The following is a 27,504-nucleotide window of genomic DNA, read 5'->3' on the forward strand; positions in this document are numbered from 1 at the left end:
AATTACTGCTGATGACTTTGCCCAGCTTTTAAAGTTATTAAGTATTCAATTCAGCAAATTTATTGAGTACTTACTAGGTGCAAGACACTGTGGTAGACCTTAACTTCTGATGTTCTGAAGATCATGTTTCCATGTTTTCTAAGCATTTGATATTTGCCCTTCGAAATTAGTTTTTTAAATAGTTTTTTTTCTCCATGTAGCAAACTTCTATATACATTTCCAGGATGGAAACTTGCAGTGACAGCTCTCCAACAGGTTAGTATTTTTACTGTTAAGAAATATGTGCTTTTCTACATTTTGAGGAGCACCTCTATGTTTAAGGCAGTTTGATGTATAATTTGTTATTTGGATGTCTATGACTGCTGGGATAATAAAATAGAGCTTTGGAAATGTGGATTTTAAAATAATTTAAAATGAAAAGAAACAATTCTTCATGGGCACTTATGGATATGAAATTCTGTATATGCAGTTGATGTATTAGTTTTGTTGAACTATTTTTTTTTCTACCTTTTAAAATCTTTGATACAAGTAATGGCTTGATGAAATTAGGAGAGGGTAGAGGGATATATTTGGAAATGAATGAAATTTTAAAATAAAAGATATCAATTAAATTCAGATTTTTTTTTTAAAAGAAGCAATTTCTAGATCTGTAAGCATTTGAGGAAAAAATTGAGATCTGTGTTGTTTTCCTGTGTTAACTTCCTTGTAGCATTGTACAGTGCTGGGCTTGTTTTGGATTGTAACTAAATGCTGTTGACCTGTTTGAGAAAAGTTAATACTAGAACAAAAGTAATGATGTTGAATGTCGATAATTGTTTGGAATCATGTGGCCTAACTTTTCATCCAGTTTAAGCTTACCTTGGAAAGAACTGTTTTCCTTTATTTTGATAAACTTGGAAAAGATATTTTTGGAATATCTCCTATAGAAATGAGATAAACTGTGTCTCGCTCAACTCTGACTTCTTTTATACACATTTATATCCAAACAGATATTGGATATGTGTTTCTCTGTAGATCTGTTGTCTGTAATTGTCTACATATGTTTGCCTAGAGAGACATTATAGACAAACTCACTAATTTTGGGATTAGGCTAGAATTGCCTTTAAGGTACCTCTTAGCTCTCTAACTTTGTGTTTTTTAAACGTCCCCAGAAAAAGATACTTATGAAACCATTTGATAACCTGGGGTTCAGGGGATAACAAGATGATACTGTTAAAAACAGTTATTTGGATTAAAAAAACCTTTTTGGGGGGGTATTATTATTTCATTTTCAGGCACCTGCAGTGGATGTCATTGCAGTTGGACTTGTGTCTGGTCAGATTATCATTCACAACATTAAATTTGATGAAACGCTGATGAAGTTTCGCCAGGATTGGGGTCCCGTCACTTCAATTTCTTTCCGCACAGGTATATTTTATCCTTTATAAAAATAATTTCTTAAGCAAATGTGATAATAATGTAGTTCTTGGGCAATAGGAAATTTTCTGAATGGTGTTTTCTAATAATCTATGTGAATCCTATACTGTGGTAGAAGTTCACAAAAGAGTAGGGATTATCATATATCAGGATATCACCAGTTTTTCAGTTTTATCATCTCTATCAAACATCCACTTGCATTATTTCACTAGTGGTTGAATTTTTTTGAGGAGGTGGATATTTTGTATATTTTAATTATATTTAAGGAATTTATAATTAGATATAGAATACTTAATTGTATTTTTTGTTGTCTTGTTTTTAAATGTAGATGGACATCCAGTAATGGCATCTGGTAGCCCACTTGGTCATATCAGTCTCTGGGACCTGGAAGAGAGAAAACTAATCAATCAAATGAGAAGTGCCCATTCCACAGCAATTGCTGCTCTGACATTTCTCCATGGAGAGCCACTTCTTGTTACTAATGGTGCTGATAATGCCCTGAGGGTAGGATTTCTTTTTGTGACATACTTATAACTGATCACCTCAGCCTATTCTTTCTTTACTATATTGTCCTTGACTTAAGAGAAAGATTGCAATGACATTATAATATTAGGAGCCATATGGTAATACTTTTCTGCTCCAGAGAATCCTCAGGAATAAACATAAATAGTCTAAGAAATGCTGCCTTTGACCATAGAGATAACTAAACACATTGGATGATAGTCAAAAAGGATTTAAAAAAATCTGGATAGGCAGAAACATTGGGTTGATTCTAAGATTAAATTGAATGATAATGAATGTAAAGTTTTACATTTGGGTTAAAGTTTTTTGACAAACAGAAGGCATGATTGGAAAGCAATATATCTGAAAAAGATCCAAGCATTTTAGTGTACTGCAGGCTCAGTATGTGTCCACAGTATGATACAGTAGCCAAGAAAACCAGTGGGGTCTTAGCCTTCATTAAGAGAGGAATAGCTTCTGTGAATAGAGAAACAGCATAAAGAGCCCTGGAATTGGAATTAGAGGACCTGAGTGTGAATCCTGGCTCTGCCATTTAATGCCTTTCTGACCTCCGGCAAGTTACTTAATCTTCCTTATGTCTAATGTTGAGGATGACCTAGAAAATTTCTAAAGTCCCTTCTAACTCTTAAGTCTATGATCTTATGGTCTGTAAACTTCAAAAGTGTGAAAAGGAGGATTTCCGATTAGATAGGAATTAACTGAAAAAGATTTAGGGGGTATTAATGAACTGTAAGCTCAAAATGAGGCAACAGTGATGGCAGCTAAGAAACCTAATGTGAGCATAGACTGCATTCCCACTGTATTTTAATCAGAACATATGTGAATTATTGTGTACGATTTGGGGTAGCAAACTTTTATTTTTATTTTTTAAGTTTAATTTTGCTTGCTTTTTTAAAATTACATTTTAAGTTCCAAATTGTTCCTCCATCCTATCCCAGAATAGAGAAGGACACCATTTGACACAAGGTGTGTGTGTGTGTGTACATGTATACAGTAAAACCATACTATGCATACTTCTGTTTATCAGTTCTTTGAAGGTGTGTAGCATCTTCCTTCATATGTCCTTGGTAGTCGATTTGAATATTTATAATCAGAATAGTTTAGTCATTCAGTTATTCTTCAAACAATACTGCTGTTTCCTTATTCAGTGTTCTCTTGGTTCTGCTCTTTTCACTCTTCATTATTTCATGCAAATCTCTACATGTTTTTCTAAAGTTAACTTGCTCATCATTTCTTACAGCATAGTAGCATTCTGTCACAGTTATATACCACAACTTATTTAGCCATTGCCCAGTTGATGGGCATCCCTTCAATTTCCAGTTCTTTGTCCCCACAAAGAGAGCAGCTACAAATATTTTTGATTATATAGGTTCTTTTCCTTTTTCCCTAATCACCTTGAAAAACTGACCTAATAGTGATATTGCTGGATTGAAGGGTAGACAACAGTTGCAGATTGTTCTCCAAAATGGTTGGATCAGTTCACAGTTCCACCAACAGTGTATTAGTGTCCCAGTTTGTCCACATCCCTTGGAACATTAGCTATTCTGATTTTTGAAGTGTGAAATGTCTCAAACTTGTTTCACTTTGCATTTTTCTAATCAATGATTTAGAGCACTTTTTCATATCAGTATACACACGTACATGTGTGTGTGTGTATGTATCTTTGATTTCTTCATCCAAAAATTGCCCTTTCATATCCTTTGATGATTCATCAACTGGGGAATGACTCATGTCCTTATAAATTTGACAGAGTTCTCCATATATTTGAGATAGGAAATCTTTATAAGAAACTGTCTATAATTTTCCCCCAGTTTTCTGCTTTTACTGTAATCTTGGCTACATTGGTTTTATTTGTACAAACCCTTTTGAATTTAATGTAATCAAAATTATCCATTTTATATCTCACAATACTCTTGATCTCTGTTTATTCATAAATTCTTCTTGTATCCATAGCTCTGAAAGGAAATGTGCTCCATGTTCTTCTGATTTACTTATGATATCTCCCTTTTTGTCTAGGTCACATATCCATTTTGACCTTATCTTGGTAAATGGTGTAAGATGTTGGTCTATACCTAGTTTTCTGCCAGACTGCTTCCCAATTTTCCCAATAATTTTTACCAAGTAGTGAATTCTTATCCCCAAAGCTTAAATCTTTACATTTGTTAAACACAAGGTAACTGTAATCATTTACTATTGTTTATGGTTTTGTCTACTCTTTTCCACTGATCTACCACTGTTTTTTAGCCAGTACCAGATAGTTTTGATAATTACTGCCTTATAATACACTTTAAGATCTAGTACTGCTAGACTGCCTTCCTTTACATTTTTTTCATTAATTCCTTTGATATTCTTGACCTTTTGTTCTTCCAAATGAATTTTATTATTTTTCTAGCTCAATAAAATAATTTTTTGGTAATTGTCATGGCATTGAATAAGTAGATCAATTTAGGTAGAATTGTCATTTTTATTATATTGTCTTGGGTCACCCATGAACAACTAATATTTCTCCAATTATTTAAATCTGACTTTATTTGTATAAAAGGTATTTTATAATTCTTTTTGTGTAGTTCCCGGGTTTGTCTTGGCAGGTATATTCTCAGGTATTTTATGCTGTCTATGGTTATCTTAAATGGGGAATCTCTTACTATCTCTTCTTAGGAGGTTTTGTTGGTGATATATGATTTATGTAGGTTTATTTTATATCTTATTGCTTTGCTAAAATTGTTTCAACTACCTTTTTTATTGATACCAAGCTTTAAAAAGGACCTTGGTAAGCTAGAGAACTGCTCCTGAATCACTGCCTTGTCGTGGCAGTCAGGGGATTGCATAACTCAGTGAAACTATGAGCTCTGCCATGCCTATCCAAGACAGACAGGTCATAGTGGAGAGTTCTGACAAAAGGTGATCCATTAAAGGAGGAAATGACAAACCACTTAAGTAGCCTTGCCAAGAAAACCTCATGGACCATATTAAAATGATAAAAGGTATAATACTAGGAGATGAGCCCATCAGGTCAGAAGGGTCCAGCATGCTTCTGGGGAAGTTCTTGTTGAGTTATTTCAGTTGTGTCTGACAGTTCGTGATCTTATTTTGGGATTTTCTTAGCAAAGATACTGGAAATGTTTGCCATGTCTTTCTCCAGCTCATTTTACAGATGAGGAACTGAGGCAAACCGGGTTAAGTGACTTGTCCAAGTTCACACAGCTAGTATCTGAGGCCAGATTTGAATTCATGAGGATGAGTCTTCCTGATTCCAATCCCGGTGCTCTGTCCACTGTACCACCTAGTTTCCCCTACTGGAGAAGGGCAGAGGACAACTACAGGTAGCTCCAGTACTAATGAAATGGCTGGACCAAATCTGAAAGGAAGCTCAGCTGTGGATCTGTCTGGTGATAATAGGAAAGATCAATAATGCATAGGAACCTGAAATTGAAGAGCTGTAATCGAGGAAATTTTTCATGCAAAATTGGGCATGATAAAAAAACAAAAATGGTATGGAATTAAGAGCAAAGGAGATGAAGAAGAGGAGGCAAAAACATACAGAAGAACTATACAAGGAAAGATCTAACTGTTAACCGTGATGGTGTGGTTACTGACCTAGAGCCAGACATCCTGGAGAGTGAATATCAAGTGGGCCTTAGGAAGCATTGCTAACAGCTAGGCCAGTAGAGGTGACAGAATTCCAGCTGAGCTATTCAGAATCCTGAAAGATGATATTGTTAAAATGCTTAGTGTACTAATGAATTTGGAACTGTGGCCACTGGATTTGAAAAGATCAGTTTATATCCCACTCCTGAAGAAGAACAATTCCAAAGAATGATCAAGTTACCAAACAGTTGCACTCATTTCACACACCAGCAAGGTTATGCTTAGGGTTCTGTAAGCTAGACTTTAGTATTATGTAAATCAAGTCTAATCAGAAGAGCAGGCTGGTTTTTGAGGAGGCAGAGGAACTAGTGATCAGATTGCCAACATTGGCTGGATTATGGAGAAAGCAAGAGATTCTAGAAAAACATCTACTTCTGCTTTGTTGACTACACTAAAGCCTTCGGCTGTGTGGATCACAACAAATGTGGCAAATCCTCAAAGAGATGACAGTACCAGATCATCTTACTCATCTCCTAAGGAACCTGTATGTGGGTCAAGAAGCAACAGTTAGAACAAAAGATGGAACAACTCATAGGTTTAAGATTGGAAAAAGTGCAGCAGGGCTGTATATTGTCACTTTACTTAACTAATATGCTGAGCACGTCATACGAAATGACAGACTAGATGGAATTACGTTTGCCAGGAGAAGTATCAACAATCTCGGATGTGTAGATGATACCTTTCTGATGGCAGAAGGTGAAGAAGAATAAAGCCTCTTGATTAGTGTGAAAGAGGAGAGTGTAGATGCTGGCTTGAAGCTTAACATCACAAAAACTAAGATCTTGGTAACTGGTCCCATCACTTCCTGGCAAATGGGGGTTGAAGAAATGGAAGCAGTGTCAGATCTTATATTCTTGGGCAGAATTGATGCTTTCAAATTGGAGTCCTGGAGAAGACTTTTGAGAGTCCCTTGGACAGCGAGGAGATCAAGTCAGTCAATACTTAAAGAAATTAATTCAGGCTATTCACTGCAAAGTCAGATAATGAAGCTGAGGCTTAAATACTTTGGCCACATAATGAGAAGATGGGGCTCATTGGAAAAGACCCTGATGTTGGGAAAGATTAAAGGGGGCAGCAGAGGATGAGATGAAAAGATAGTGTCATGCAAGCAACTAACATGAGCTTGGACAGACTTTGGGAGATCATGGAGGGTAGAAGGACCTGGTGTGCTATGGTGCATGGGCTCATGAAGAGTAAGACATCACTGAACAACTGAAGAACAGCAAACTAGAGACCATCCATAAGGGAGTGACCAGACTGTTTAAGGGAATTAATTAATTTGCCAAATGAGGTTAGTTTAAGGATCTGAAGATGTTAATCTTGGAGAAGAGGACCTGGAGACATTGCTTTCTTCAGATATTTGCAAGTCTGTCTCGCCAAAGATGGACTTGTTCTGTTTTACCCAAAAAAGCATCAACAGGAGCAATGGATGGAATTTGCAAAGAGGAAAATAGAGGTTTTATGTCTGGAAATTCTTTCTAAAAACTAGAGCTATTTCAAGGTGGGAATACAAAAGCTAGAATACTGTTTTTCAGTTATATTTTAGAGGTGATTGGGTTGGATATAAAGACCCCTTTCAACTCTAGAAATTCTGCAATACCTATTTCCAGCAAGCATTTTGCAGTGTCAATTTTTGGTAACCAATCTTTCAGAAACTAATATTGTGGATGCCTTGCTTTTTTTTTTTTTAATTACAGATTTGGATATTTGACGGTACTGCAGGTGAAGGTCGGCTTTTGAAATCTAGAATGGGTCATAGTGCTCCTTTAACTAAAATTAGATACTATGGACAAAATGGACAGCAAATTCTTAGTGCAAGTAAGAGCATTTTATGTAACTTCAATTCTTCATTCAGTTCAGTACTTCAATTAAATATTTATTGAACATTTACACTGTGTTCTACACTATCTTTAAAAATTTTCTTGATTTTAAGACTTAGAGTTCTTTTTGGCTACCTTAATGATAATTTTAATAATTTTCTGTACCTCACCTGTTTCATTACTCTATCAAGATTCAGTCATTAATTTCAACTTCTAGCGATGTGGGCTTTGAGCATTAGATTCAAATTGCACTGGAAATTCTTACTTTACCCTTTTCCATTAACATTCTCTTATGAGATAGTTTAATGCTTTTATGATATATTTATAAAGATACTTTCTCCCAAAATGGCACGTATTTGGGGATTAAGGTTTTTTGTCTCTGACTTGATTAGATCTTTAATTCAAGTTGCTGTCATTTATAGTTTGATTTTTTTTATGTTCTATTAGGTCATGATGGTACTTTGCAGTCATTTTCCACAGTTCATGAAAAATACAACAAGAATTTGGGACAGGGTAAGTTAATAACAAAGTGAAATGAAAGTTGGTCTTGAATTTAGAAGTGTCGTTTTGCTGTCTTTCTGAGGCATCCTTTCTCATGGAACTTTGGAAAGTATATTTTATTCCCTGTTTTATTTAGTCAGTAAACATTATTTAGCATCTAGTATGGGCTAATATGTACCTCAGGATACAAAGCACCGAGGATATAAAAAGAATCAAAAGACAGTCCCTGCCCTCAGTGAGCTCACAATCTAATGGGGAGCCAACAAAAACAAATATGTGCAAACTATATACAGGATAAATAGGAAATAATTAAAAAAGAGAAGGTACGTGATGAAGTGGCCTTACTCCTCCATTCCCTTTCCACCAAAAGATTGCCTCCTGTGATGAAGCCCTTACTTGATCATTTCATCTCTGCTAACTGTTGTATTTCTTTTCTGCCCTTTGTAACTAACTCATTGAAAAGACCTATTGTCTACAATAGGTACCTCCACTTTCTCTCTTCTCACTTTCTTCTTGACCTCTTACAATCTGGCTTCCAACCTAACTATTCCATTGAAACTGTTCTCTCCAAAGTTACTAGTGGTCTCTTAGTTGCCAAATCCAAAGGCCTTTTCTCAGTCCCCATTCTCCTTGGCCTGTCTGTAGCCTTTGACACTCACTGTTCATCATTCCCTTTCCTTTGGTACTCAATTCTCTTTAGGCTTTCAGGACACCACTCTCTGCTGGTTTTTCTCCTACTTATCTGACTTCTTCTCTGTCTCATTGGCTGGATCCTCCAGATCATGCCTTCTAACCATAGATTTCCCTCAGGATTGTGTCCTGGATCCTCTTCTCTTCTCCCTCTGTAATAGTTCATCTAGTATTCTCATGAGCTCTCATGGATTTAATTTCTATCTTTATTCTGATGATTCTCAAATCTCTCTTTCCTGCCCCACTCTCTCTAATTTTATATCTCTAACTGCCTTTCAGACATCTCAGACTGGGTGGCCAGTAGACATCTTAAATCCACCATGTCCAAAACAGAGCTTATTATCTCTTCCCCAAACTCCTCCCCTCTCCTACTTTCTCCCTTGCAGTAGAGAACAACACTATCTTGCCAGTCCCTCAGGCTCACAACCTGGGAATTATCCTTGATTCCTCACTTATCACCTTCCCCCCCCCCCCAACCCTCCGCACACGCGCAGGCGCGCGCACACACACACACACACCCATATCCAATCTGTTGCCAAGACTTGCTGATTTCACCTTTTCAACATCTCTTGTATCCATCCCTTTGTCTGCGCTGACACTGCCACCTCTCTAGTGCCAGCTTTCATCACCTCGCACCTTGATTACACAATATCCTGCTGTTAGGCCTGCCTGCCTCAAGTCTCTTCCCACTCCAATCCATTCTCCATTCAGCCACTAAAGTGATTTTCTTAAAATGCAGATCTGATCATGTTGACCCCCTGCTCAGTAAACTATATTGGCTTCTTGTTGCCTTCAGGAGCAAATACAAAATGCCCTATTTGTCATTCACATTCCTTTATAACCTAGCCTCCTACTGTACCTTTCTACTCTTCTAACACCTTACTCCCTAGTATATACCCTTCAGTCTAGTAACACTGGCTGCTTGGCTGTTCCATGAACAAGGTCCAACCATTTTCTCTTGGTTGTCCCCTGTGCCTGGAATGCTCTTCTTCCTCTGCTCTCATTACCGATCTCCCCCAGTTGCCTTTCACTCCCCAGAAAAATCCCACTTTCTATACGAAGTCGTCCTTAACCCCTTTGAGTTCCAGTGATTTCCCTCTTTTAATTATTTTCTACGTGTCCTGCTTACAGCTTGCTTTATATGTATGTCATCCCCCCCATTAGATTGCAAGCTCCTTAAGAGCAGGGACTATCTTTTGCCTCTTTTTCATTTTCTTTTAACTCCCTAATGCCTAGCATAGCGCCAGGCACATAATAGGGACTTAATAAAAGTTTACTGATTGAAGTAAAAGATGGCGTTTTAGTTGGGACTTAGTTGGGCTTTTTTTTTTTTTAAAAGAAGTCAGGGAGATCAGTATTTGAAGTGGAAGAAGGGAGAGCATTCCAGGTTTGGGATGACCAAAGAGAATTCCTGGAGCCAAGAGATGGAGGATCTTATTCATGGAACATCCAGGAGGCCAGTGTCAGTGGATTGAAGAATGTGTGTTAGGGCGTAAAGTGTAAGAAGCCTGGAAAGTTAGGAGGGAGCTAGGTTATGAAGGGCTCTGAAGGATAAACATTAGATTTTTTATTTTCGATCCTGGTGGTGATAGGAAATCTTTGGAATTTGAGGAGAGGGGTGACGTGATTGAACCTGTACTCTCTTTTCATAGACTTTGTCTCTTCTCTTCCTTAATGAAATTGATAACTTCTGGTGCCAGAGGGGATTTGGTATGGTAGGGGTGGGGAAGGGTCCCTACTCCTAAGATTAGAATCATAGAATCTTATTTTTGGACCTTATAAATCATCTGGGCCAATCCTGTCATTTTACAAATTAGAAAACTTCAGAGAGAGCAAGCTACCTGCTTGAGTTTGCTCAGCTAGTTAGCTCAGAGCCTGAAGTAGAACCCACAGGCTCATATGTTAGTCCCATGCCCTTTCCATAATGCCACTATGAGGAAAATGCTTTTTAAATCTTAAAGCATTGTGTAAAAGTGAGTCAGTATTTCTGTAGGAATACATTAAAGTTGACATGAGCAGAAATGTTGATAATTATCAATGTTGTTTGTCCACAGTATTCTTATTCCGTATTGTCACATAGAAAGTAAATTTACTGTATTGTGTGAGACATATTGCTAAAATTGTAAGTTGATTGTTGAGGTATTCATTAATTTTTTTTATTGTGATTTTCCAGGAATGATAAATAAAAAGCAAGCCAAACGTAAAGGCCTCAAGAATTGTGAGTCAATGAGACTTCCACCCATAACAGTATTTGTAGCAGGTAATTTTAATGTACTGTCTGAAAAATTTCAGCTTCTTTCTTCGTTCTCATTTATAGCCTACTGATTTGTTGATTTCCCCCCCCCCTCTCTTCTTTCCACAAATGACATCATTAACAAAATGCTTAGTAACGATTAGCCCCTAATCCTGGGAACTGACACCTTTCAGATAAATACAGTTTTGTTGAAGAAGCTTCAGAAACCTTCAGAAAAGACTTCAGAAAAGTCATGTGACTTACCTGACATCACATAGTGGCACAGTTTGAGACCAGTAGGTAGTTAGCTCCCTTGATTCTTTATCTATTGGTGTTTCCACTATATTGTACTACCTTCTTATTTATGTATATTAGCCATATAGATCACACTTCTAGGATGAGGGCCTTGGAGTTTAATGTTTCAACATGAAAGCCCTCTTTAATACTGACTTAAAAATTTTCTTTTACTTTATTTTTTAGAAAATCAGTATTTTTAGGGATTTAATACATTTGCCTGACTGGGAAAGGGGCAAATTTATATTTTTAAAATTGGTACTAATTTGTGCTATCACTCTATTTCCCTCACTAAAGGAATGATTTGTGCTTTCATTGTGGTGGTCTCTTTGCAATTTATACTATAAAATAAAAATCATTTAGTGTCCTCTGTACTGTGTAACATATTAATATTGTGCTTTTGGTTTTGTGGAGCATTTGATACACATCTCATTTGATCCTCACAATAACTCTGTGAGGAAAATATTGTAGGTGTTGTCTCCATTTTACGAATGAGGAAACTACGGCTCAGAGAGTGATGGTCACACAGCTAGTAAATGTCTGAGCTAGTGTTTCAATATAGGTTTTCTTGAATTCAGATCCAGCCCCCAGGTTGCTATGTGATGCTACTTTTCCCAAATGACCGTGAGCTACTTAGCCAGATGAGGATAGACTGAAAACACATGTTGGACGTAATTAGATGAGGATTTTCCTGAGCCGTGAGGTAGAATAGTGGATGATATACAGGACTAACAATTAGAAATTTTGGGAGCCATCCATATTAAGAGTCCATGGCATTTTGAAGAATGCTTAGATTGTCTCATTACCTAATTAGATACTAGTTTGTGTCGTTATGTTACAGTGCAAGATAGATCATTAATCGCATACTATTAGGTGCTGGAAGTAATACTTTGGTAGTGAAGAGATATATTGACAGATAACTAAATTCAAGGGTAAATACATAAAAAAATGTTATGCAAGGTCAAAATAAGAGATCCCTTCCATCTAGGTGGTTCAGGAAAGACTTCATGAATGAGATGTGGCATTTAAACTGGTCTTTGAGGATAGGAAGGATTTCATCAGGCAGAGATGGATAAAGAGAACATTGATTTCCTCGTTCAGAATAGGTCACATTAATGTCAGGACCATGAAACTGTTGGCTAGTAAATCAAAACTTAAATTCCAACAATTTACCAGTGTGTAGTTAGTACTGAGTTGCTGGATTTTTTCATCTTTTCTACTTATTATTAACACATTAGAGTTTTTCTTGTTTCATTTATACCCAAGAGCCATATTAAAAAAATTGCGAAATATAATAATGTAAGTTATAAAGTTCCTTGGAGTTATCAAAGAAGTTGGATTCATCTTGGCTCTGACACTTTATAACCATGAGATTGTGTGCGAATCAATTTCTTTAAGCCTTAGTTTCTGTATCTATAAAATGAGTATGATAATACTTGTATTACCTTACTTCAGAGGGTTGTTGTGAGGAAAATGCTTTGTAAACTTTAAAGTACTATAGAGATGAATTATTGCCAATCAAATATGATCTGGTTTAGGAGCAACATCGTATCTACATAACGAATGCAGTAATTTTATTGTTGGGTAAATTCATATTTTGAGATGCTTGACAATCTAGATAGAGGAGAATAGGAAGTAATTACAAATTAATAGAGAAAAATGGATGTTAGAGTGAGTAATGATATTCTACCAGAAAGGCAAGAAAAAATACCTGAAGAGGTTGCAGCTTAATGTGAATAAATACTTACAGATTATTTGAATCCCAAAGAGCCCTTAAAACTTGGAATTATAAACAGGCACATAGAGGAATAATATCATTGAGCACTTAATTTTCTTTATGATAACATAATGTACATTAATGTATTTCAGTATTTGTAGTAGAAAATAATTTTCCTACTTAAATGAAATATGAAGGAATTTAATTTGTATAAATTTAATATAGTTAGAAAACCTATAAATGAATGAATGGAAATCCTTACAATATACTAATCCCTATATTAAACTTTGGGGATACAAATAGAAAAGGCAAAACTTTCCCTTCTCTCTAGAATTTCATACCTCTTCCTTAAAGTCTCTTCCAAAACTTCTTTCATGAATACGTTAGAATCATCCCAGGGTCCTTGAAATATACCCAGGCAGAGAGATAACCTTTGATCGTGATGCCTGAAGCAGACGTGTGCTCAACAAAGGTATTTTCCATTGTTATGGAGAACACCCAGTGTTCAGTTTCCCCAAATGGAAGGAAAATCCCATGTAAGTGGTTAGATGTCTGAGATACCTGCAGAGGATACTGTGCTTATTGCCCCAAGTCCTGGGACATTCCATGGCCTCCTAAATGAGATCCATGATCATCAGAATGACTGCTTTAACTATATACAGAGGAAAGATCAAGTGGATAAAAGAATGCATAAATTCCAGTCGCTCAAAAATGAATGAAAAAGCATTTTTAAGTATTTATGTGTTAAGCAGTAGAGGAGATAGGCAAAGTGAGACAGGTCCTGTGCTCAAGCTGCTTACACTCTAATTAAGAGAGATAACACATATAAGAGAGTTCAGCTTTGGGATGACTGGAAAGTAGGGGTGCTATGGCTGGGGGATGGCAAGGCCTGGAGTTTCTTGGACTGCGTCAGTTGGTCAGATAGTAGTGCCCAGGGGTCTGGAAGATGTGTCAGCAGGACAAATAAGACCTAGAGGTCCTTAGAGTGGCAGTGGCAGAGCTGGTTATCAGATCTGATGGTCCTCTGTCTAACCAAAAAGATTTGAGTCAGTGACTCCCAGCTTATCCAAGCAGTAAGAGCGTTCATTTTGTTCAGGTATAATTAACCAAGCTTGGCAACAGATTGTATATGGCGGAGATCAGAGAAAGAGGTAAGAACTGAGGAAGATTCCAAAGTTGCCAACTTGGGTGGTTAGAGGGATGATGATTATCTTATATAGAAACATTTCTTCCTCATAAATTATTGAGTATGTACTTAACCTATTTACATGTTTTATTTCCCAGTAGAATGCAGGCTACTTGAGAGCAGGGCTTGCCTGTTTTTTTTTTTTTAATTTCTGCACCCAGGACATTAAATAAGTAAAGATTTAATGAGTATTAGATGTGTGTAAAGGCTTCAATTGTGGAGAGAGTAATTGAACCCATAGCAGCTGATATGATCTTCAAGAGTCCATATGGGTAAGTAGGTAGGTAGATAGATAGATATACACACATACACAAGGGGACTCACATGATTAGTGGGTAGGAAAATGCATGTATTACTACATACATGCACATACACAAACATACACAAGGGGACTCACATGATTAGTGGGTAGGAAAATGCATGTATTACTATTTGCAAGGCAATGTGCTAAGAACTGGGGACACAAATACAAAGAATGAAACTGTCTCTACTCTCCAGACTGTGATATGCAGTTGAATAGACAGTCCATAAAGTTGGTCAATAAATATATATATCTTGGACATATGCTACAGAGGGGCAGTGAGCTGGGCCCAAAATTCTGTAAGAGAGTAGCCTGAATTGCTTTTAGGGGAAATTTGCAGTTCTTGTAGTCTCAAGCATCTCCCATAAACCAAGACCCATCTTTTTAATGCCATTGTTCTTTTGGTGAAATTATGGCTAATGAGTTGTAGAATACCTCAGGCTTTGAAGAATTAAAATTTGGGATCCCAGCAGTCTAAAAGACATTTTCAAAGAGATGTATAATTAGGTAAGAACGTCACTCTCTGTTCTCATCCTTTATTCCAGTTTGATCGGGAGGTGGTCCTTTTCCAAAGATGACCCCTCTACATGTACCCATAATCCCCTCCCATCTTTGCTGGCACATTTCTTCTGTAATTATTCATTCTCTCTAATCTTTAGTCTCTTCCTACCTACTGATTTTTGCCTACTGCCTGCAAATATGCTTAGGTTTCACCCATTCTTCAGAAATTCTCACTTTACCTTACTATCCACCCAAGCAGTCTTTTTTTTTTTTTTTTGAGAGGAGAAGGCAGGGCAATTGGGGTTTTTAGTGGCTTGCCCAAGGTCACACAGCTAGAAGTGTATCAAGTGGCTGAGGCTGGATTTGAACTCAGGTCCTCCTGAATCCAGGGCCAGTGCTCTACTCACTGTGCTACCTAGCTGCCCCACAAGCAATCTTCTTTATAGTTGCCCCTTTCTCAGTCACGTCTTACGAACCCTTCTCTTGCTTTTCTCTGCCCTGTGTAATCTGTCTTCTGGCCTTGTGACTCCAAACTCTTCCCTCCAAAGTTACCAATAAGCTTTTAATTGCTTAATCAGGTGGTCTTTTCTCAGTCCTCATTTTTCTTGTTCTCTCTGCTGCATTTCACTCTGTTAATGATTCATTCCCCTGAATACTCTCCTTCCTGGGATTTTGTGATACTGCTCCCTTGTTTCCTCCTCCTGATCTGATCATTCATTCTTGGTTTCCTTTGCTAGATCATCACCTCTGTTAGAACTCCTAAGTGGGTCTACCCCAAGACTCTGTCCTGGGCTCGTTTCTCTCTGTATACTTGCTTTCTGAGAATGTAATTATCTCTATGCAGATAATTCCCATATCTGCATATCCAGTCCTGGTATCCCTCTTGAACTCCAGTCTCACATCATCAAATACCACTGGGCGTTTTAAACTAGAGATCCTATACGCATCTCATTCCACATGTTCAAAACAAGACTCATTATTTTTCCCACCAGACACATTGCGCTTCTGAAGTTCTCTATTTCTGTGGTTTACAACCTTGATATCATCCTCAACTCTCCACTTTGACCTCAGATTCAGTCGCCAAGTCTTAATGATTCCACAGTCACAACATCTCTCATCCATCGCATTGTCTCTACCCATATTGCCACCATTCTGGTTCAGGGCTTCACCACCTCCTACTTGGATGACTTCAGTGGAAAAGCAGTTGTTCTTCCTACTTCAGGTTTCACATAACCCCCTTCCCAATCCATTCTCTACCCAGCTGCCAAAGTGATTTTCCTCAAATGCAACTATATCTGCCTGTCTGTCTCTCTCACACATGCGCGCGTGTGCACACACACATACACACACACACACACACATACACACACACACACATATACCAGTAAGCTCCAGTGATTCCTCCATTAGGAACAAATATAAATTTTTCTCTTGGGCATTTAAAATCTTTCACAGCCTGACCCCTACCCACCTTTCCAGCCTTTTTATACATTACTCCCTTTCATGCACTCTGGTCCAGCCAGACTGGCCATCTTACTGTTGACATCCCACTCATGACACACCATCTAACATCTACATGCCATACATCTGGTGCCCTCCATAACTAGAATTCAAATCCTTATTTTCCTTCAAAACTCAAGTACTAACTTGGACATGAAGCTTTTCTTCTTGTCCCTGTCCTCCAAATGCTAATACTTTCCTCCCAAAATTTAACATATTTATTTCGTTTATACTTCTCTATATCCATGTTGTATTCTTCTAAGAGAATATAAGCTTCTTGAGGGTGTGTTTTGTCTTTGTAGCCCCAGAAACCAGCACAAAACATGGCACACAGTAGTCCCTTAAAAACTACTGATTTCTAGCCTTTTTATACATTACTCCCTTTCATGCATTCTGTATGATTTAGTGGTAGGCCTTAAGCCTATGTCTTGCCGACGCTGATGCCAATTATCTTTCTATTTTTCCATTCTGTCTTATGTGTGTAATGTTTGGGAATTTTTCTCTTTCCAAAAAGATATTACAGTAATAGAATTACAGTAATTGCTTATATTATGGAATTTGGTACATAACATGGTACTGACTTAGATTGTTTCTTCCCTGGAAGATTCTCATTATAGCATTGATCTCCCTTATAAAGCATATTGTAAAAGGGATCCTTAAGGGTAGCTTCATAGGAGTGGTCTACATTTTGTTTTGTCACCCAGGATACAAGTTAGCATGGTAAGCAGCTGTTTTCTTCTACCTTCAGTAAATAAGTGTTTATTAAGTATTCTGCTGTGTACTGTGAAGAATACAGAAAGGTATAAGGAATTTTTTTTTGTCCATGAGTTTAACATCTGATTGAGAAGGTTCATACATGGAAATTTAAACAAATAAATAAACATAAGAATTGGCCCAAGGGTAATGTCAAGTGGTAGGGAGAATGAATGCTATGCGTTCAAAGAAAGGTGAAATCAATTTAGACAGCTTAATATAAGAGGTAGAACTTGAAGAAGGTTTTGACAGATGTGTAGGATGTGACAGGAGGGGACAAATATTCTAAGAATGGGAAATGGCATGAGCAAGGATATATAATTGACATGACACAAGCGGTGGATAGACCTGGAGCAGGCTGGAGCCTAGGGTTTATATAAGGGATTAGTGAGAGATAAAATTAAAATAGGTTATTGCAGATTTCTTGTGGGAGTCTTCAATGCCTGGTCTAGGTAATGTGATGCTATTAAATCAGTATTTTAAGATTAAATGTTGGAATAAGGTTATCATGTAGGCAGAATAATACTGGCTTATCTCTAAAGGAAAGGATAGTTGGTTATTTTTCAATATAATAAAGCAATCAAGAAATTACTGTTGGCCTCTCTGAAGTATACAGATGTAGAAACTGAAATTTCTATATTTCTTAACTTATTTAACCAACAAGGTGTCTTGTGGACTTGTTTGCTGTTAAAATTGCAAAGTACAAGTACTTCATTGTCAAGGATGTAGGACATTTTCTCAGCATTAAGTTCCTTCATTTTTAACCCCAAAGAAAGATTCTGTAGTTGGCTATCTTTCCTACCTTTAAAATCCTGTCGTGCCAAGAGAAATTTTAAAATAGAAGGAATGTTGCATTATTCCTGAGTTTTCTGAAATCTAAATATATCAAATCCAGTAAAGGAATATGAAGAAAAGTGCCAGTTAGATCTTTCAGATAACTAAAAAGCTACTTGAACTTTGTACCTTCAGAGTGCTAATTATAAATTTAGGCTTTCTTTTGTTCCAGAAGACCTGTAGAATCCTTAGTAAAATGTTTCTTCTGGTTAGACATTTTTTTTCCTTTTTTTTTTAATCCCTGTTTCTACCCTCCCCCCCACTCCAAGATGGCATATATTCTGGTTGCCCCATTCCCCAGTCAGCCCTCCCTTCTGTCACCCCACTCCCCCCCATCCCCTCTTCCCTTCCTTTCTTGTAGGGCAAGATAAATTTCTATGCCCCATTGCCTGTATATCTTATTTCCTAGTTGCATGCAAAAACTTTTTTTTTTGAACATCTGTTTTTAAAACTTTCAGTTCCAAATTCTCTCCCCTCTTCCCTCCCCACCCACCCTCCCTAAGAAGGCAAGCAATTCAACATAGGCCACACATGTATCATTATGTAAAACCCTTCCACAGTACTCATGTTGTGAAAGACTATATTTTGCTCCCTCCTATCCAGTCCCCCTTTATTCAGTTTTCTCCCTTGACTCTGTCCCTTTTTGAAAGTGTTTGTTTTTGATTACCTTGTTCCCCTATCTGTCCTCCCTTCTATTGTCCCCCCTTCTTTATCCTCTTCCTCCTCCTTTCCTGTGGGGTAAGATACTCAGTTGAGTGTGTATGTTATTCTCTCCTCAAGTCAAATCCAGTGAGAGCAAGATTCACTCATTCCCCCTCACCTGCTCCCTCTTCCCTTCCAACAGAACTGCTTTTTCTTGCCACTTTTATGTGAGATAATTTACCCCATTCTACCTCTCTCTCTCTTTCACCCTCTATCAATATATTCCTCTCTCATCCCTTAATTTGATTTTATTTTTTTAGATATCATCCGTTCAAATTCAACTCACCCTGTGCCCACTGGCTATACATGTATATGTATATTCCCTTCAGCTACCCTAATACTGAGGTCTCATGAATTATACACATCATCTTACCATGTAGGAATGTAAACAAAACAGTTCCACTTTAGTAAGTCCCTTATGATTTCTCTTTCTTGTTTACCTTTTCATCCTTCTCTTGATTCTTGTGTTTGAAAGTCAAATTTTCTATTCAGCTCTGGTCTTTTCACTGAGAAAGCTTGAAAGTCCTCTGTTTTATTGAAAGTCCATATTTTGCCTTGGAGCATGATACTCAGTTTTGCTGGGTAGGTGATTCTTGGTTTTAATCCTAGCTCCATTGACCTCTGGAATATCATATTCCAAGCTGTTTGATCCCTTAATGTAGAAGCTGCTAGATCTTGTGTTATGCTGATTGTGTTTCCACAATACTCAAATAGTTTCTTTCTGGCTGCTTGCAGTATTTTCTCCTTGATCTGGGAACTCTGGAATTTGACAACAGTATTCCTAGGAGTTTTCTTTTGGGGATCTTTTTCAGGAGGCGATCAGTGGATTCTTTCCATTTCTATTTTACCCTCTGGCTCTAGAATATCAGGGCAGTTCTCCTTGATGATTTCTTGAAAGATGATATCTAGGCTCTTTTTTTGATCATGGCTTTCAGGTAGTCCAATAATTTTTAAATGATCTCTCCTGGATCTGTTTTCCAGCTCAGTGGTTTTTCCAATGATATGTTTCACATTGTCTTCCATTTTTTCATTCCTTTGGTTCTGTTTTATAATAATCTTGATTTCTTATAAAGTCCCTAGCTTCCACTTGCTCCAGTCTAGTTTTTAAGGTAGTATTTTCTTCAGTGGTCTTTTGGACCTCCTTTTCCATTTGGCTAATTCTGCCTTTCAAGGCATCCTTCTTGTCATTGGCTTTTTGGAGCTCTTTTGCCATTTGAGTTAGTCTATTTTATAAGGTGTTATTTTCTTCAGTATTTTTTAGGGGGAAGGGGGTCTCCTTTAGCCAGTCATTGAATGTTGTTTTTTCATGGTTTTCTCGCACCACTCTCATTTTTCTTCCCAGTTTTTCCTCTACTTCTCTAACTTGCTTTTCCAAATCCTTTTTTAGCTCTTTCATGGCCTGGGACCAATTCATATTTTTCTTGGAGGCTTTTGTTGTAGGCTCTATGACTTTGTTGACTTCTTCTGGCTGTATGTTTTGGTCTTCTTTGTCACCAAAAAAAGATTCCAGAGTGTGAATCTGAGAGCATTTTCACTGTCTGTTCATGTTCCCAGCCAGCTACTTGACCCTTGAGCTTTTTGTGGGGGTATGACTGCTTGTAGAGTAGAGAGTACTTTGTCCCAAGCTTGAGGGATTGTGCTGTTGTTTTGAGAGCTATTTCTACACAGCAAACTTTGCCACACCAGCACTCCTCCTCCCCCAAGAACCACCAACCTGGACCAGGACTCAGATCTAAGCAGGCTCTGCACTCCTTCTCTAATCTGCTGCTTAATTCCTCCCACCAGGTGGGCCTGGGGCTAGAGGCAACTGCAGCTGTAGCTCTGGAAGCAGCCTCAGAGCTGCATCACCTCCGCCACCCCCGGGGCTGTGGCCAAACCGTGAACTCCTTTCACTCTGTCCCAGCAGCTTTTCCTACTAACCTTCTCTGTTGTCTTTGGTGTTTGTGGGTTGAGAAGTCTGGTAACTGCCACAGCTCACTAATTCAGGGCGCTAGGTTGGTCCAGGTGCGGCTCACGCTGGGCTGTGCTCTGCTCCACTCCCAGTTCCGTGTGGTCCTGGGCTTGAGCCCTGCTTCCCTCTGCTATTTTGTGGGTTCTGCAGTTCTAGAATTTGTTCAGAGCCATTTTTTATAGGTGTTTGGAGGGACCTGGGTGGGAGCTCATGCAGGTCCCTGCTTTCCACCTGCCATCTTGGCACCGCCCCCCCCCCCCCCCCCCCCCCCCCGTTAGACCTTTATTGATACCTGAAACTCTCAAGTATCCTTGGTAGTAGAAGAGAGACTGTTTAAACCTATAGATCAGCTGAAGCCTCAGGTTTATTTAGAAGTTTAAATCTATCCATTTTCTCAAACTGTAAACAAGTAACTTAGGAAGAAGCCTATTTCATTTCACTTTTGTGTCATGTACCCATTTTGGAGTAAAATTAAAAGAAAACCCAGTGGATTCATCCATTTTACTGAAAGAAGGAAAAGGAAAGAAAGAAGTATGTAGATTCACAAATCAAATAAAAGTTCCTTTAATAATTTGAGAATTATACAAAAATAGAATAGAAGCAGCATTGATACAAGTTAGGGTCATGAAATAGCCTAGTGGAACGAGGAAAATGAGGCCCTGAAGAGTGATAAATAACAGAAGAAGGCTTTCTTTCTACTTATACATCAGAACTTCTTAAGCTGAAGTCTGTGAACTTGTTTTTTAAATATTTTGGTAAATGTATTTCAGTATAATTGATTTCCTTTGTAATCCTATGTATTTTCTAAATAATAAAATATTGTTTTTCTTAGACTCTCAAAGGAGTCCAGGACACACAAAAAGGTTAAAAACCTCTGCCCTATATCCTGAGGGTATTGTGTGACAAACAAGAGGAAGTAAAGCATACAACACTTTTAGTAATGGTGTAATAGTATTGTTTGGTTTTTTCTTTTCATGGATAAAAGTTAATTAAGTCTGGGGAGGCACTTTCACGATTTCAGGCTTTTTTGATGCCTCTGATTTTATTAGTATAGATATTGATTCCACTGATCCGGACGAGACATAGCCTGTCCTTTTTGATTGTTGTTCATGTTCATGTTTTCTCATACCTACGGGCACTATACAACTTGTTACAGACCTTTCATTTTATCTTGTAGTTTCTTCTACCAGAGTTTCTTGGTGATGTCTCATTCTTGATAAATCACTGGCCTGGTTCTCTTTTTTGATCATAATAAGTTTTGATTATTGATAACATCCTACAACCTTCTTATATCTTCCATACGCATTCCTATCATTTTTGGGGTCACTGTCATTTTAATTCTTCTATGTCATTTGCCAGTTTTGCAGCTATATGAAATATTGATGTTAAAGAGGATGGGCTCTTAGAACTGTAGGTGGTAATTGGGATTTTTGAACACCATGGATTGTTAATACAATCCAGTACCATCTTCTCTCTCTACCTCATCATTTTGTGGCATTTATCCAAGATATATGCCTATTGATAGCCTAATTTGATGGGCTACTTGTTTAGGTACATGTCATCTGAACAATATGTATTTTTTATCCACTTTGCTAGATGAAAAGATGTATCTCTTTTGCATGTTTGTTGGTATTGTTTTTTTTTTAAATCCTTATTAGCACAGTGTTTAGCACATAGTAGGTGCTTGATTGACTGACATCCCACAAAAATATAGTCTTATCAGTACCTACTTAGATTGAATGTAGCAAATAATAAATTAATGGCTTTAGTTACTACCTTCTGCAAAACTGATTTAAGAAATTATTACATAATTTTTTTTCACAAAGTATGATTTTTTTTCCCAGAAGAATTTCAAGAGATTGCACATTGATAATGGTTTGAATTATGTTTCAGAGAATGCTCGTGAGAGTGACTGGGATGGAATCATTGCTTGCCATCAAGGAAGATTTTCTTGTACAACCTGGAATTACCAAAAGTGTACCATGGGAGCTTATTTTCTGAAACCAGAAAATTGGAAACAAGATAAACTGCATAACACAACTGCAACAGTAAGTGATGTTTTTTGAAGGGAACTTTGTCTTAGCTATTTTTATTTTTGTTGTTGTAAACCAGTAGAACTTTAAAGTATAAGTATCTAATAATATCTGTTGCAGTAAAACAGTTTTCCTTTTAGTGAAGAGACGTCTAAAAATCAATCAACAAGTGTTTATTAAATACTTACTATGTGCCAGACACTGTGTTAGCTACTAAGTATACAAAAACAAGAAATTAAGCAATCCCTACTCTTGGGTTTTTAATAACATGTACATATATATGTAGAATCAATATATGCACAACAAAAATAAAATAAGCAATGTAGTTAAAGACAATTAATATTACTTCAGGTGATATAAATTACCTGCTAACCAAATATTCATATCAGTTGAAGTGTTTTTGTTACTTATTTTCCAGTTGCCCTAGGATAAACCACAAGGCCTTTTCAATGGAAATTATTTTTAAACTTAAATGTATATTTTACCACCTATGTCATATTTATATATCATACTGTATACCTAATTTATTTGATTAAAGATCTCAGTGCTCAAGGGCATTATCAGCCTTCATTAGGGATAGGTGAGGGAAATTTAATTGAAATTCTGTTGACAGCCAGACAGAGGGCTACTTCCATTTGACAGTAAACAGTATTATAATAACTTTGTTAAAAGTTAGATAAATGTATTTCAATATAGTTTTTTTCTTTTGTTGTCCTTTGTATTTTATTGATTTTAAAATGTTATTCTGAGAAGGAGTCCAAAGGCTTCTCACCAGATTGTCAGAGGAGTCCAGGACTCACCAAAAGGTTAAAAACCTCTGCCCTATATCCCAAGGGAGTTACTCAGGAAATAAGAGTAAGTGAAACATGTAACACTTTTAGTAATGGTGTAAAAGTTACATTTGATACGACAGAGTACATGGTAAGGCCTGAGGGCCTTGATAAGGACAGACAAATAAATTTGAAAGTTGCTTAGGAGTCACTGGAGTAGCACTAAAGACTTTTGAATAAAGGAGTAACATGGCCATATGTATGCATAAAAATATGAGAGTAGTGTAGATAGGTGGTAAAGAATGTTTTACTGTGGTGATGGCTTTGAGAAAAAAGAGGAAGGGAATGGGTATGAGAGATGATGGAGAGGTAAAATAGATAATCTTTTGAGAGAGTGTCAGAAGGAGAGAACAGTAAATAGTATGAAAAACATTATATGCTTCAAAGAGGATGGAGACTGGAAAAAGGCTATTAAATGTGGCAATTAGAAAAGTATTTGGTGACCTTTGAAAGTAGATTCAAGGAAGAAGCCAGATTGCAATGTATTGAGGGAAGGAAAAGAAGATATTTACACACACACACACACACACACACACACACGCACGCACGGCATAGCTTTTACAAGAAGTTAATTAAAAGATGGCTCAGTTTTGGACGGGATGGTTGAAAGGTTAAGTGATTTTTTTTTTTTTCCTAGGTTCAAAAGGCTTGTGTCAGAAGGAATTCCAACCTTGGTTTTCTAACCCCCAAGGCCAGTGTCCATACTTGTTAACTTCTCAACTTAACGGTAGCAGTAGTTAATAAACCATTTCTTTCTGTAATTTTCTCCAAAGGCTATAGATATAACTTCCTGTGGAAACTTTGCTATAATTGGTCTTTCGTCAGGAAATGTTGATGTCTATAACATGCAATCTGGTATACATCGAGGGTCATTTGGAACGGGAAAAGGTAACATTTTATTTTTTTTAATTTTTCATTTATTTCATTATGATAAGGCAAAGTTTTTTTTAAGCTGAAGCTGTGATAACTTTCTAAGGAATTGGTGTGTTATGTGAATTAGTAAAAATGATGTAGTCTCAGGTAGAATGCTAGTTAAGGAATGCATATTCATGTTGTTGCAAAATTGTATCTTTCTAAAATATACTGTCAAAACTTAGACTGAAAGCTAACTTGACTTTTTCTAAGTTATAACACACTCCATGAGAATTTGAATAGCATTGGAGCTATTCAAAAGTGGGATGAGCTGCTTTAGGAAGTAGTGGATTTCCACACCCCCACCCTTACCCCCACCGCCACCCCCCAGATCTTAACGCAAAGGCTGTATTATTGTCTTTAAAGGTACCTACAGGGGAGAATCTTGTCGTGCAGGTATTGGATTAGGTGGCCTCTGAGATTTCTTCCAACTCTTGAGAGTCTATAATATCTCAATTTGGTCCTTACATGTGGCTTGTTTTTTAAAACTCTTGCAAATTTTAATGTCACAGTATTCAAGTGGAGTGAAAGGATTAACACATTTGTAAAATTCAGATTTTGTGGAGTTCAGGTTTCAGAAAACTTATTAGTTTTCACCATACTATCTTTTGGTAATCTTTGGAATTATCTCGGTGGAATCAGTGTAAACTGCTTTAGTAATGAGATTCATGTCTGCTTTATTTCTTACCTAAAAGTATTTTGTTGTGGTAAAGAGCACATGGTATAATTATTTCTGTTAATTTCATATTCTTAAGAAAGTGGAGTTAATATTAGGTATTCAGTAATAATTTGTTGACTGAAATAACGAACTTGTATGTGAAACAGCTATTTTTTTTTCTCTATGCTATGTATACATATATATGTATGTGTGTGTACTTATTTTTCTTTTGCATTTACTTTAAAGCTCATGAAGGTGCTGTTAGAGGAGTGGCAGTAGATGGATTAAACCAGTTAACAGTTACAGCTGGTAGTGAAGGATTACTCAAGTATTGGAACTTTAAGAGTAAAATGTTAATTCACACTACAAACCTAAGTTCATCTCCAAGTATCATACTGCTGCATAGAGAGAGGTGAGTCATTTTTAACTTTCCAACTTAGATCACACACTCTTTGAGGACAAGAATTAGTTAGATTTAACTCATGAACCAGAATCATATGTACAAAGCAATTTAAGTATTTATGATGTTACGTATATCAAGTGTTCCATCCACTATTTGCAGAAATTACTTGTTATATCTCTTAATTTATGTGTGCAATTCACCCCTCAGTTTACTTTAGAAGAATCTGTAAGCTCATGAGTACGAATACAGATTACATTGTGTCATTACTCCTCATTTCTCTCTAAAGATCCTCTATATATAGGATTCAGTCCTCCCTATTCTCCCCTATGCAGTAAACTTCAGGGATTCTTTTACTGTTCTGTTTGATGTTTAACACTTTTCACAACCTAGCCCCATCCTACCTTTCCAGCTTTATTGCTCATTATTCGCTTCCATACACATTGAGTTTGCTGTTTCTTATACAGGTTATTCGGTCGCCTGTCTCTTTGTTTATAACCTTGCTATTCCCCATGCCAGAAATGCATTTTTTCCTGTTCTTTAGTTCTTAGAATCCTTATTTTACTTCAGGGGTTAGGTCAGTTGTTAACATTGTACATGAAATCTTTCTATCCACTGCTTTCCCCTCCAAATCACCTTGTATTTATTTTTTGGATATGCCTTCATTGAGGATGCACCTAACTCATGTATAGATTTCAAAGATTTTTTTACTGATGGGGTAATAAGCATATCAGTTGGTAGATGTTGAAGTTCTCTCAGTCATCTTTTTTCAATATTAATGAAGTCTGAGATTTTTTTCCATATCTTTGGTATCTCCCCGCACCCCCCCCACACACACACATTAGATCACTTCTATATTAGTCTTTCAATGCCTTAACAATTGTATTATCTAAATTCTGATGAAAGGGAAGGAAAAGGAAAAAAGTGTCAATATAGCACCTACTTTGTCCTGGTCACTGCTAAGCACTTTTACAAATACTGTCTCATTTGATCCTCATGATAACCCTGTGAGGTAGATGCCGTTTTTGTCCTCCTTTACAGTGGAGGAAACTGAAGCCAATAGGGTAAATGACTTGCCTAGGGTTGCACAACCAGTAAGTGTCTAAAGCTGAATTTGCACTCAGGATTCCTGACTCCAGGCCTGGAGCTTTATCCACTGCATTACTCCATGCTGTCCTAGTGAAACATAAACTCTGGCTGGCAGTATAAAGCTAGAGCATCTTTAAATATAGGCCTGTCTTAACTAAGCTATTGAAGAACAACGTAGCTCCGTTTGAAGAGGCTTATCCCATGCGGGCTGGCTGCTAGATAAGTTCTTTGGCCATGATAGTCCGTTAAACATAGAAATACAAAAATGACTCAGTTCTGTTTGTAAACTTAAGCAGTGGTGGTAGGTAGAATGGCAGAAAATGGAAGGAAAGTATGCTAACCACCAGTGGGTCTTTCTATCACTGGAGGAGCTAATCCTCTTAATGTTAACATGGTTTGATAAATGAAACCAGGAAACATAAAGAAGTTGCAGCTAAGTGGAAGGAAGACTGACAGGCTTTCATTTGAGAATTGAAGGAGCAGAAGTAATTGGTTTTGCCTAAAGGCACCATCATTTCATAGGACATTTGCTCATATGCTTTCTTTGCAGTGCTCAATAAAGCCAAAGGAACACTATTAGAGGTATTCATGGGTTATGCGCTGTCATCTTTTGCAGAGGTTGGAAAGTTAGAAAAAAGGTAAAGGATTTAATTAGATCTTCCAAATCATGCTTTCGGGACAGTGTCCAAGCGGCAGAATTAGGAATAATGGAATAAGATTGCAGAAAGTTAGAATTAGATTTGATGAAGGGGAAACCTTAAAAATAGACCTGTTCAGCAGTGGAGTGGGCTGTTCCCAAGACCTCAGGAGAGGTGTCCAAGCAAAGGTTGGATGACAGCCTGTAAGATGTGTTATAGTATATTGTCCAGCATGGGTACAGGTAGGACTAGATGGCTTCTGGTGTTGCTTCCAGCTTTGAGAGTATATAATTCTGTGAAGGTGAGTGAGGTCTGTAAAACATGTTGGAAAATAAGGTTCCATAATTAAGGAATGAGAGAGGCCTTTATTCAGAG

The 27,504-nt window shown here is 37.2% G+C and overlaps 1 protein-coding gene across 1 annotated transcript in view; it reads left to right on the forward strand.

Annotated features, from left to right (window-relative positions):
• The window catches only part of WDR36 (WD repeat domain 36), a 69,524-nt gene that overhangs the window by 18,469 nt on the left and 23,551 nt on the right, over positions 1-27,504 (forward strand). Inside the window, exons 6-14 of the mRNA XM_036741733.1 lie at positions 201-255; positions 1,275-1,407; positions 1,745-1,920; positions 7,284-7,404; positions 7,854-7,919; positions 10,771-10,857; positions 22,463-22,617; positions 24,206-24,320; positions 25,249-25,414. Of these exons, the coding sequence (XP_036597628.1) occupies positions 201-255; positions 1,275-1,407; positions 1,745-1,920; positions 7,284-7,404; positions 7,854-7,919; positions 10,771-10,857; positions 22,463-22,617; positions 24,206-24,320; positions 25,249-25,414 (1,074 nt within the window). The remainder of the gene's footprint in view (positions 1-200; positions 256-1,274; positions 1,408-1,744; positions 1,921-7,283; positions 7,405-7,853; positions 7,920-10,770; positions 10,858-22,462; positions 22,618-24,205; positions 24,321-25,248; positions 25,415-27,504) is intronic.

Source organism: Trichosurus vulpecula, chromosome 1 (assembly GCF_011100635.1).
Source record: "Trichosurus vulpecula isolate mTriVul1 chromosome 1, mTriVul1.pri, whole genome shotgun sequence".
Classification (NCBI taxonomy): Eukaryota; Metazoa; Chordata; class Mammalia; order Diprotodontia; family Phalangeridae; genus Trichosurus; species Trichosurus vulpecula.